General features: G+C 43.8%; 1 protein-coding gene across 1 annotated transcript in view; it reads right to left on the minus strand.

The window, feature by feature from the left end:
• The window catches only part of LOC138349893 (uncharacterized), an 18,113-nt gene extending 6,403 nt beyond the window's left edge, over positions 1-11,710 (minus strand). The window contains exons 1-3 of the mRNA XM_069299882.1: positions 11,596-11,710; positions 10,872-10,968; positions 9,213-9,502 (exon numbers count right to left, since the gene is read on the minus strand). Of these exons, the coding sequence (XP_069155983.1) occupies positions 9,213-9,502; positions 10,872-10,968; positions 11,596-11,689 (481 nt within the window). The 5' untranslated portion in view covers positions 11,690-11,710. The remainder of the gene's footprint in view (positions 1-9,212; positions 9,503-10,871; positions 10,969-11,595) is intronic.
• Positions 11,711-12,356: the final 646 nt, after the last annotated feature.

Here is a 12,356-nt window from a genome sequence, read left to right on the forward strand (position 1 = left end):
ATAATCTCATATTCTGTTTACGCTGAGTACTTCCCATGTACACCCATGTACTCCCATGTACACCCATGTACACCCATGTACTCCAATATACACCCATGTACTCGTTTTATGTCTGTTTGTCCGTCCTTGCCTCCCTGCCAGGTTGGCACGGAGTCAAGTTGTATCCAGACCTTCCTTCCCTGCTGGGGACGCCTCCCTCCCTCCCTCCCTCACCTTCACTCACCCTCGCAGCTTCCGCTCGCTCCTCGCCCTTGTGATAGAGTCACATTAGAGCGGTAATTGTCGAAACGTGTCCGAACACAAGTGGAACATGACGCGGTCGGCTGGTGTCCCGGTGCTGGCCGCGGCTTGGGTCTCCTAAGAGCAGGAGGGGTGAGAGAGGGCCAGACACCACTCCGGGGACCACCACCGACATTTTCCCGTGCCACTGGAGTCCCTTCTCCTTCTTCTCAAAACCACCGCCTCGATCGAGCTTAAATTCACTGCCCGCTGGGACCAAAATGGGGGGGAAGAAATCTTTACATCCAGCCCTCGGCGGCTTATCGACCTTATATCCGGGCGGTTTAGAGGTTAAAGGAATGCTTCGCTGGGATCTCTCAGGTGCTCCTCCAGCCCAACCGCCCTTGCTATACTAACGGTTTCTTGCCGTTTGAAATTTTGAAAAAAGGAGGACATTTACTTGTCATCGCTCTTTTCCCGCCATTTCCCTTCCCCACCACCTCTAAGAAGCCTCGAGGACGCAGCTCCTTGATAAAGAAGAGTGGCAAGGGTATGATAAATAGGGAGAGAGCAGTAATTAGGATGACCGGTGGAGCGCGCCAGGTTCAAAGACCAAGAATAACGAGACAACGTAATGGCTTCCGCAGGCCCTTCCCACTCTGGCGGCCGCCATCTTGGATTTCTGCATGGAGAGAGAGGAGGAGGAGGACGAGTAGCAACAGGAGAGAAACTTGAAGACCAAGAGGGATAGAAAGTAGAAGAGAGTAGAACGAGTAGAAAGTAGGAGAAAGTAGAGGAAGAATGAGGAAGTGAAGAAGGAGCAGTAGCAGATATTGGCAACACAGTTGCCCCGCGAGCGATTTAGTTCTGGGTTCGAGTCCTGGTCGGGGATGATTGACTAGGCGCCAATCCTTAACTGTTCGTCCCTGTTCACCCAGCAGTAATTGGGTATAAGGTTGTTAACCGATTAGTGAGTCGTATTCCAAGGGGGGAACTAGTAGGTAAGGCTTATCATGAACTATGGGAAGGGAAAGCTCTCAGCCTGTTAACGAGTCAGAAGTAGTCTGTTCCTGTAACCACCTGTGTAAACCACCTGTGTAAACCTTCCAAAAGACCCTCGGGTCTACAAGAGGAAGACCCTGGTCCCACCCACGAACACCCTGGTCCACCCTGGTCCACCCTGGTCCACACACGAAGACCCTGGTCCACCCTGGTCCACCCTGGTCCACCCTGGTCCACACACGAAGACCCTGGTCCACCCTGGTCCACCCTGGTCCACCCTGGTCCACACACGAAGACCCTGGTCCACCCTGGTCCACCGTCTGGTGCCCTGGAGGTATGGCTGCTCAGGTCAGCCACAAGGAGGGCGGGGAATGCTGTTATATATTCTTGTATTGTTTATTTGTTATTACTGTTATTGGTTGTGTTCACGCTGTTATTGTTCTTCAGCCCGACGGCAGCTGGTGAGTGGGAGTCAATAACAAGGGTCCGACGGCTGAGTGGACAGCGATCGGGATTCGTAGTCCTAAGGTTCCGGATACGATCCCCGGCGGAGGCGGTAATAAACGCCAGAGTTTCTTTCACCTTGATGCACCTGTTCACCTAGCAGTAAATAGGTACCTGGGAGTTAGACTGTTGCTACGAGCTGCTTCCTGGGGGATGTGTAACAAAAAAAGGAGGCCTGGTCGAGGACCGGGCCGCGGGGACGCTAAGTCCCGAAATCATCTCAAGATAACTTCAAGAAGGTATTCACCTGCCAAGCTGAACTGTTGGGTATCCTTGTTATTGAAACGTTATTGAAAACAACGCAGCAGACTACTAATTACCCCCAGATCCCCTCCTTTTGCTACGGGCTCACCATAGCCCGTGCTACTTGGAACTTTTTGTTCCAAGTAGCGAATCTTAAACAACTTAGTAGCACTAAATACTTTACAATCAAATGAACAAATCCACAAGGGCCGTGACGAGGATTCGAACCTGTGTCCGGGAGCATCCCAGACACTGCCTTAATCGACTGAGCTACGACAGGGTTAAAAAAAAAAAAGAGTTGAAACCGAAGTTCTACTGAACTTAGTGGATCCCGTAGCCTCTCCGAGGCACAAACCAGGGTTTTACACAACTCCCCCCTGGCACTCGAGCTGAATTAGGCTTTTTGTTACCTATGTAATCCCTTTTGAGCATGATTATGGGGCCCACAAAGAGTGAATATATAATAAGACTTGCGAACAAGCCTGAACGGTCTCCAGGCATATATGCAACTGTATCTTGTATGATACAAGAATAAGACTCTTGTATCATACAAGATAGCATGGCGGGTCACCTTGATAGGCTTTAAGTCCAACACCAAACACACACGAAGGGATTTGTACAGCAAAAAGTGTACCTTGCTTCTCAGTGTACAATCTGAGCTCATTACAGTCCTCAACTATAATCAGAACTAAAGTACACTTGCCGGTTGGTCAATAAATCATTTGTGATTACTTTAACAATCCTCCAGACGTTGACAGACCTTAAGCCTTAAACCAAACTGTTCTCAACCATATTGTCAGCAAGAACCAGGTCGTGTAAGTCTCGTCATATTGATGCGAGTGAAGCTTCGTCTCAGGTCAATGACGGTAAGACAGATGTTTCACAATTGTTTTTGTTAATCGCGAGTTCAAAGAACTCGTTGTTCTTGAAGAATTCAAGAAATTCAAGAATTCTTGAAGAATTCTTCAACGTGTTCAAAGAACACGGTGGCTTTTCAATGTAGTTTACTCTGCAATTATGTGGTTATTACCGTCGTAGTCCTGTTTAATTCCCATACTCCTTAACCAAATAACTCCTTAACTCCTTAACTCCAAATATGGGATGCCATATTTAGCATATGGCATCCCGTTTGTTGATGTTGTCGTATCATTATAATCTGTTGTTTAAGATTAACGGCTCTTTTGTCAGTCTTTCTATTCAACCCTCTTGGGATATGGTCCCTCTGGCGCTGTATTCCTCAATCTACTCCGCTTCTGAATTTGGTCAAATTTATAATAATAATGGACTGGAAGTGTAGACAAGTTGGCGATCTCCCGCACATCCTCGTGAAGACTCGTCCTCTTGATGAGTCTGATGCACTGGAAACATTTCTCGGTGACAGGACCAGTGTCGTCGATGCCTGCTGGCCAACTAGACACGATTCAGTCATAAGGAAGACGAAAGAGGAACTAGCAGCCACGGCAAGTTGGGAACAAGACTGGAAAATCGTGACAAATCCTAACAAGATTCAATTGTGCTCGGTGGGCAGCTGGGCTAGTACAGATTGCTAGTAAGGGCTAGTAAGGTTGCTAGTACAGGTGGGCAGCTGGGCTAGTACACTCGGAGTCATCAACATTGGTGGCACGTTAATACAGGTACAGAACTCTACTACAATTCTAGGCTATGTAATATCGAGACCTTTGAATTCCACAATAAGAAAGTAGCCTTAGCCAAAGCACACCTAGCTCGGTTGTACCGATTCAGACAAGCTCCACAACATGTGAAGCTACACCTATACAGAATGCTTATTCGACCTATCCTGGAATACCCATATACACCCCACTTGCTCTTACTAAACAGTTAAATATGTTGAAACTTCAAAGGGTTCAAAATAGAGCACTCAAATTTGTAGCAGGAGAGACACTTACCGACAAAATTCGGACTGACAGTCTGCACACCCAGTTAAAGATAGAACCGTTGAATAGACGTCTCCACAAATTCTCAGTAAAGCAGTTATACAAAATGAAGAACACCTTACCAAATCGTGACGACCCCTTTGTTGCGGTACGCCCACTTCCTTAATGTTACACCTATTACCCCAAGCTCACGCCTATACTGATGACTCTACTCTAACCTTTACATATGGACAAGAAGAAGTAACAACTGCTATCAAGTTACGGGCTCACCATAGCCCGTGCTACTTGGAACTTTGTTCCAGGTAGCGAATCTTTAACAACAACAACAAACAACTGCTACGAGGGTCATTAATCACAAACTTTCAGCAATATCTACCTGGGTGAGACGATAGCAGGTCATATTTGTGACTTAAGAAAACACAGACGATAACATGACTCGATGATATTGCAAATCGGACAGGCATACAAATGAGTTACAATGGTGCACAGTGATGAAGTCAATATATTGGGAATGCAGTTTGACTCTTCAGTGGCCATGAATAGACACGTGTGTGTGCAGACGACGAGTCACAATAACGTGGCTAAACATCATAACCAAACGACTTGACGATGACACACACATGACTTGATAACGGTCCAGGACGGACCGAAAGGTCGTCGGTTCTCCATCTTCTGATGTGTGATTTGGTCATCAAAAAGTCACATGATCAAGCTAGCAAGCAAGGTAGCCAGAAAAAGTGTAGCCATACAGATCGTCTCATTCCTGCTTGACAGTCGGGGTTGTAAAAACTTTATGTGAGGCGCAAGCTCGCTCCCATCTTGAGTATGCAGCCTCCTCCTGGTCTGCTGGCCCTCTTCCTCTCCCTCTGCACAAGGTGCAGACCCGTGCGAGAATGTTGTTGTTAAAGATTCGCTACCTGGAACATAACGTTTCAAGTAGCACGGGCTATGGTGAGCCCGTAGACCGTGCGAGGAGGCTCACTTCTAGTCTAGACCCGTTGGACTGTTCAGAACATCTGAGCCATCAACACTGGCGCCATCTTGGTGGTCTTACTGTCATGTACATGGCCAACATTCTTGAAGTTCCGCACCCGGCCCAACTCCGTGGACAATCAGTAGTTGCCACCCGTAGCACTAGGCTCTCAACCTTCAACAGTCTCATGCTGGAAGTGCCATTCTCAAGAACATCACTCCATCAGCGATCTTTCACTCCGAGGCTGACTGGCATCAGGAACTTGTTGGCCCAACAGGTTGATACACGGGAGATCAGGTCAACTGATCACATGAAGGCTCTGGCACACAGTTGGTTACACGCTCATCCTCTTCCTTGTATTATTGTTAGATTTAAATATAGATCATTCCTAATTAAAAAAATTCTAGGGGCAGGCTTAAAATCAGATGAGGTAAGATAACAGCTCTTGCTTTCAGTTTCACTAGGTGCATCATATGTCAGCCCTAATGAATCCTAGCTTTAGTTTTAAAAAACAAGAGAGAGAGAGAGAGAGAGAGAGAGAGAGAGAGAGAGAGAGAGAGAGAGAGAGAGAGAGAGAGAGAGAGAGAGAGAGAGAGAGAGAGTGTTTCATGAAATACATTAGGCTAGGTTAAAATAATATGATAAACGCACGCTCCTATAATCTTGTTCATAACATTGTATACAACACCTTGAGAAAGGATGGAGGTTGAATCCGAAAATCTGGTTTTAATACACTTACACATATACTAAGTCCTTCCTTCACCTTCAATATTGGTACTACTAATAATAACAATACAAACCACATCTTACAGTTTGTTAATATTTTCTCAAAACTACCTCGAAGGTTTCTTGAAAGAGATAATAAGCGACCTAATGGGACCGGCCATTACCTAATAGATTCGGTAATGGAGCCGACCTTTGCCTAATGGGCACACACGAAACACCTCGTCCCGTTAATGCTGATAATCTCACACACTCACAGCTGCGCCGATAATCGATACGCCTCCCTAAACCGACCTATTTGCTCGGCCCCGACAAGCAATTGGCTGTCAGTTAATTGGGCAACCAGCAGTTAAGAGGCAGTTGGTTATTTTGGCATTATCATCCCCCCTCTCGGGGTCCCCCCCCCCCCCTCATGGTTTCCCCTAAGGAGAGGCGCGCCCGCGCGCCCGCAGATCAACACAACGATATCGTGTCCCGCTCGTGGCTCTGACCTCGGCTTCACTAGTAACCAGTTTAATTAACACATTTCCCCACCATTTCTATAAACATACAAGTAAACAGAAGACAGACACTCACGAGGGAACCAACCACAGGCGGCTCGATATACCTCCTGAGGCGCCGTAGGTTAAGCATTGTGAGCTCTGGCTAGTAAAGAGGTGGGTGACCGCTCGGGGAGCAGCCTTACGGGGAATTTTGATAAAGCAGGTTTTTCTGTCCCATAAGGCAGGTATTCCATAGGCTATGTTAGGTTAACCGGCCCAGTAAGTTTGTCAATGTTATTAACTTTCAGAATAAAATCAGAAAGTATTCATTAATGAGTACATTTATAGTCAAGTTTAGCCAAAATTACAATACATTTTGTTTTTTGAGATATATACAAGAGTTGTTACATTCTTGTACAGCCACTAGTACGCGTAGCGTTTCGGGCAGGTCCCTGGAATACGATCCCCGCCGCGAAGAATCGTTGTTACAACCAAGTACACATTTTACTGTTGCGTTAAACAGAGGCTACAGTTAAGGATTTGCGCCCAGTAAATCCTCCCCGGCCAGCAGGATACGAACCCATGACAAAGCGCTCGCAGAACGTCAGGCGAGTGTCTTACCACTACACCACGGGGACGGGGACATTGTTTACGTGGGAGTGATGACAGTTATGAGGAGAACCCCCCCCCCAGGACAGAGACGATTGGGGGGGGGACCAGGCGGTAAGACACAGGTAAGGACACATAGTGACAAGTGTCCATTACTGATAAACCTTCTAGTCACCCATCATGCTCCTGGGAGGGGGGGGGGGTAGAAATAGCTTAAACTACTCTATCCCTTTGAGATGTATTTCTTTCTTGTCTCAATAAACATACTTGAACTCCTGGGTTAGGTTAGTGCGCCATCTTAGACCACGTAGTCACTCTAAGACACAATTACTTGTTAACATATCATTATTAAAGTGTCATAAGTAGTCTCAATGATAAAGTAATAATGAGGCCATGTTGGAGTGTGGTCCACAGGTCCTTGGCAGAGGCAAGAGTCCCCAGCGTCTAAGATATGACTGGAGGAGTGTAACAAGTGGCAATGTAAATAAATAGCTTAGTACCGGCACTTGGAACATACAAGTTATAACTTACTCTGAGCGGCGTGTTGGTGTCTCCTGGCTCCTCACGCTTCCACTACGCCTTCACACTTGCTTAAACGCACCGTCAATAAGGTGGTTTACGGCGGCCGGTCGTTATTACAAGGTCTTTTTTGTCTTAGTTGCGGAGGGTTATTTTTACGTGTTAATTCCCTGACAACGTAGGTGGCAACACTCATCACCGGCGTTCGACATTATCAATTCACTTCTCGGCCGACTTCGTTTGTTGAAAATTAGCAATTAAATACCCAAATAAAGACAGTTGCATATTTTTTTCTATATTTTCCCAAATACTAATACCCGATATTATGTATAACAAGCACTTCGGCTTGAAATAGTTATTTAATAGGGCGTTAAAACAAGTATTAAGTACGGGAAGGGTAGTAGAAGCCAAAATTTAAGGGTACGGACGCGGTCGGCGATGTAATCCCGCGTAAATCCATTGTAGACACGAGCCGCCCATAATGCCACCAGCTCAGTAATTTAGTGGCGCGTAAATTTAGCGACATCTTTTTGGATCGCCGATTTATGGGGCATTGAACGCTGGTTCAGGTTATATCTTATGATTGAGTCTCCTCTTGCGTCTGATTATGAGAAGAAAACTGGGAAGAAATATGGGCAAAAGAAAGAGGATAGATCAAAAGCTAAATTAAAAAAGACGGGAAGCAGGTCGGGTGTAAATCAAGGCATCTCCCCTACAAGCCAACGAGGATTGATAGTGGAAACAGTGATCACTAGCGGCCTCTTCTCTCCCCTATCCACCACAACTCTCCGCCATATTCTCACCTACAACTGAATTTCAAACACAAACACGTGCAAATATTAACGTAACATCTCCCAGCTCCACCCCAAAAAACAATTAAGATAAATTGAAGGCAGTATTGCGTCATACATGCCCATGATGACGTCATCAATTTCGCGGCTAACAGCTGTTCCATGCCTGACCAACCTTCCCTCTTCCTTAATTGACGAACGAATTATTGGAATAATCTGTCAAACATCTTAATTGAAAAAGATAGCGATGACCACAGGGCGTAGGGGGAGAATATTACCAGTAATGGCGAGAGTGTAGGAAGCGCAGGGGGCTGGCTTTTTTGTTTTGTTTAGCATTCACCTTTTTTGTTTTTTAATAAATGCAAAACAGTTGATGAATGAGTTCATTTATAATTTCATACGCGGTCATACAATTCATACAAGTTCCTGTATACGCAAGAATATGTTTAATCATGTTGATGTCCATTCCCCTACTTAAATAATTTACATTTTATTCAATCCGTAGCCTACACAAGTATATGTTTATATACATATTTTCATTTACACAATCTCCTATTTACATCAGTCTTTCCTTACACAGTATTGTTTTACACAGTATTGTTTTACACAGTATTGTTTTACGCTGAATTTACACTGTCCATCTCCCACGTTAGCGTTGTATAAAATTCGCAATAAATATAATAGTCCCCCATTGTATAACACTGAATAACATTGTATACATTTGTAACGACCATTCTATAATACAGCCCGACGGTGTATATGTCCCTTTATACAACAGGTCAACAGTATATTAGTCAATAATACAACCGCTCAAGAGTGTATCAAGCAATAATACAACAGCTCAAGAGTGTATCAACTAATAATACAACAGCTCAAGAGTGTATCAACCAATAATACAACAGCTCAAGAGTGTATCAAGCAATAATACAACAGTTCAAGAGTGTATCAACCCATAATACAACAGCACAGGAGTGTATCAACCCATACTACAACAGCTCAAGAGTGTATCAACCTAAAATACAATAGCGCAAGTGTATCAATCAACCTGTTATAAATATATAAGAGCTCAAGCTTGTATCAACCCATTATACAGGAGTGTATCGGGGCCACATAATACAACAGCCCTACTGTATAAACCTCCATTAGAGAGGACTCACCTGAAGGCTTGTGGTCTAGGGGGGTGTCCCCAGTGTATCGGGGCCCCCATAATACAACAGCCCTACTGTATAAACCTCCATTATAGAGGACTCACCTGAAGGCTTGTGGTCGAGGGGGGTGTCCCTGCCGTCCGGGGTGGTGGCGGCGGCGGGCAGGGCCAGGCCGCCACCACCGCCTCCCCCGCCCCCGCTCGCCGACACCGCCGAAGTAACGCCAGACGAAATAACGGCCGGGTGCTCGTTGGCGCCCAGGTCTGGGTGGTGTCTGAGGTGGGGGAGGAGAGAGGTGGGGTAGCCCCCCATCTTGGCGTCGTCCCCACGGACCCCCATGGAGGTGACGGCCTTGAGGGGGTCCACGCCCCCGCAACTGGTCAGCCCCGGGAACCTGTCGGAGGGGGACAAACACTTCACACTTCGGCTTCCAACTTGACGCGGGACTACAGCTGCGATTTTCACAGAAGCCAGATTCACGAAGCAGTTATGCAAGTATTTACGAAAGTGTAGATCTTTCTTCAATCTTGGATGGGTTTGGTTACATTTATTAAACAGTTTACAAGCATGAAAACTTGCCCATCAACTGTTGTTATTGTTATAAACAGCCTCCTGGTGCTTCGGAGCTCATTAACTGTTTAATGATTGTAAACTAAGCCGCCAAAGATTGAGAAAATATGTACAGGTTCGTAAGTCTTTGCGCAACTGCTTAGTGAATCTAGCCTTCTGGTGAGGTTAGAATGCGCTCAAATTATATTCATACATTGTTGGATTTATACGCCCGTACACCTGTTCAGTCGAGCCATAGTTGTAGCCATGTGTATAATTTACAACCGATAAAGATTCCAGTTGTGATATGTATTACAATGAGTTACTAAGAGTATTCCACACATGTAGTAAATCTTTATCGATTTATTATTTGTATTAACATATGTTAGATACATCTTCATTTATGGCGGTAACCTAGACTATGTGAGGAGGATACATAGTGTGTGTCAAGAGCTGCCCTAGACTATGTGAGGATACATAGTGTGTGTCAAGTGCTGCCCTAGACTATGTGAGGAGGATACATAGTGTGTGTCAAGAGCTGCCCTAGACTATATGAGGGAATACAGAGTGTGTGTGTAGGGATTCAAATCTTATTTAAGGGATTCAAAGCCTCATATAAGGGATTCAAATTATCATATAAAATTTCAACCCTTTCAAGATATTGGAATTAATTAATATATAAATTCATGTAACTGGCGACAGAAGTACAGTACAGATTTTATATTATTAAGAACAAGTGCTAAACGTAGTTAGAATCGGTGGACTATCAATATTAAATCATTTTTAAATGACAAATATGTGACAATTTCAAAACTTTGTAATATTCGTTGTTCTTTTGTAATGTTTTTTTTGTAATCTTGTAAGTAGACATTTGTTTTCCTATAAGCTTCTGTAATTTATTTGTATATCAAGTTCAAGTATGTTTATTGAGACAAGAAAAAATACATCTCAAAGGGATAGAGTATAGGCTATTTCTACCCCCCCCCCAAAATATTTGTATATATAACTTAGCTCTTGTATTTTAATAAGTGGTTTTGCTGTAATTTAAAAGCCTCACCTCTCTCTGTCTCTCTCTCTCTCTCAAGAAAAATATACAGTATATTATTTTTATTTTCTCTCATTTAACAAATAATATAAATATTATTTATAAAATAGAACAAGTAGGGTAATCAGCACCAGAGGTGAAGATGGCAACACCGCAACACGTCACTGACCTGTAGGTGCAGGCTGACCAATCAGGAGCCACCATCTCCTCGCTCTTGATGTTCAGTGGTGACGTCATCATGGCTGAGCTGCCCCCTAGTGCCAGACCTGTCAAGTGGGCACTCTTGTTAGGTCTCAGTGTTAAGGTTGTTAGTAATCAGAGATGTGTGTGTGTGTGCGTGTGTGTGTGTGTGTGTGTGTGTGTGTGTGTGTGTGTGTGTGTGTGTGTGTGTGCGTGTGTGTGTGTGTGTGTGTGAGTGTGTGTGTGGTGTGTGTGTGTGTGTGTGTGTGTGAACACACCATAAACAAAAAATACAATTATTGAATACAAGGAGATTCAAAATCTGAATGTATAGCTTTATTTATAAATATTATGTATTCTCAAATTGTTTGCATGATTGAGATAAATTGTTTCTACTAAATAAGTTTTTTCACAAAATTGATTTCCATAAACAATTTTTATAATTTACTAATATGGATTATTTTACGATTTTATTTTTGCATAAAAATTTGCTACTTAAACATTTCTACATTGGCAGTAGGTATAATTAAGCTCCAACTTATAATTAAATTAATAATATGAAAAGTTACATCTCTGCTCTTATGCCAGGTAAGTCCACTACGGGCTCACCATAGTCTGTGCTACTTCGAACATTTTGTTACTAGCAGCTGAATCTTAAACAATACTTTAACTATATATATATAAACATTTAGATTCCTCAAATGTGACATTACCTTGTGATTTATTATGGAGGTTGTTAGCGAGGAGTCCCCGCTTGAGCTCGAGCGGGTTCTGGTAAGTGCAAGCTGTCGCCGGCCCTTCATACATCTTGCCTCACACTTGCTATTGTCTTCCGGATACAATTTTCCCCACGCTTACCCCTTTTTTTCCCCACGCTTGCTGCTATTTATCCATTGTTGCTGCTTCTAATACAACTGCTTTTTTTTTAACAGCCCCTAAATTATTTCCCGACACTAGGAATTATTTCCCTACAATTGATAAAAAAAAATTTCCCACGCTCCTATTTTCCCATTGTGACTTTTTTGGGATTTTGTTTTCACAAAATCCTATTTGAATGTATTTACGTTTAGTGATGTATTCCATGAATTACCATTTTATCCTATTGTTCATAACTATTATTGACTATTACGCCAAGTCCCAACTATTTCAACCAGGCTTCAAAATTTTTTTCCACCACTGCCGATATTTTCATGTACCCATGACAGCTGTTTCAACAGTTTATGATGACTGGGAATGAGTTACAGGCAACTTTTCCTACATTCATAACCTTTCTCCCACAGTCGTACTCATTTTTTTTTAGCTTGTATCACTAAATTCTTGGACTAAATAATGCTATCCCACACTTTACCTCAGCTAGTATACGTCGACTTCAGTTTTTCCCACGGTCACCTGATATCTCCCACGGTCACCTGATATCTCCCACGGTCACCTGATATCTCCCACGGTCACCTGATATCTCTCACGGTCACCTGAT

Source organism: Procambarus clarkii, chromosome 43 (genome assembly GCF_040958095.1).
Source record: "Procambarus clarkii isolate CNS0578487 chromosome 43, FALCON_Pclarkii_2.0, whole genome shotgun sequence".
NCBI lineage: Eukaryota > Metazoa > Arthropoda > Malacostraca > Decapoda > Cambaridae > Procambarus > Procambarus clarkii.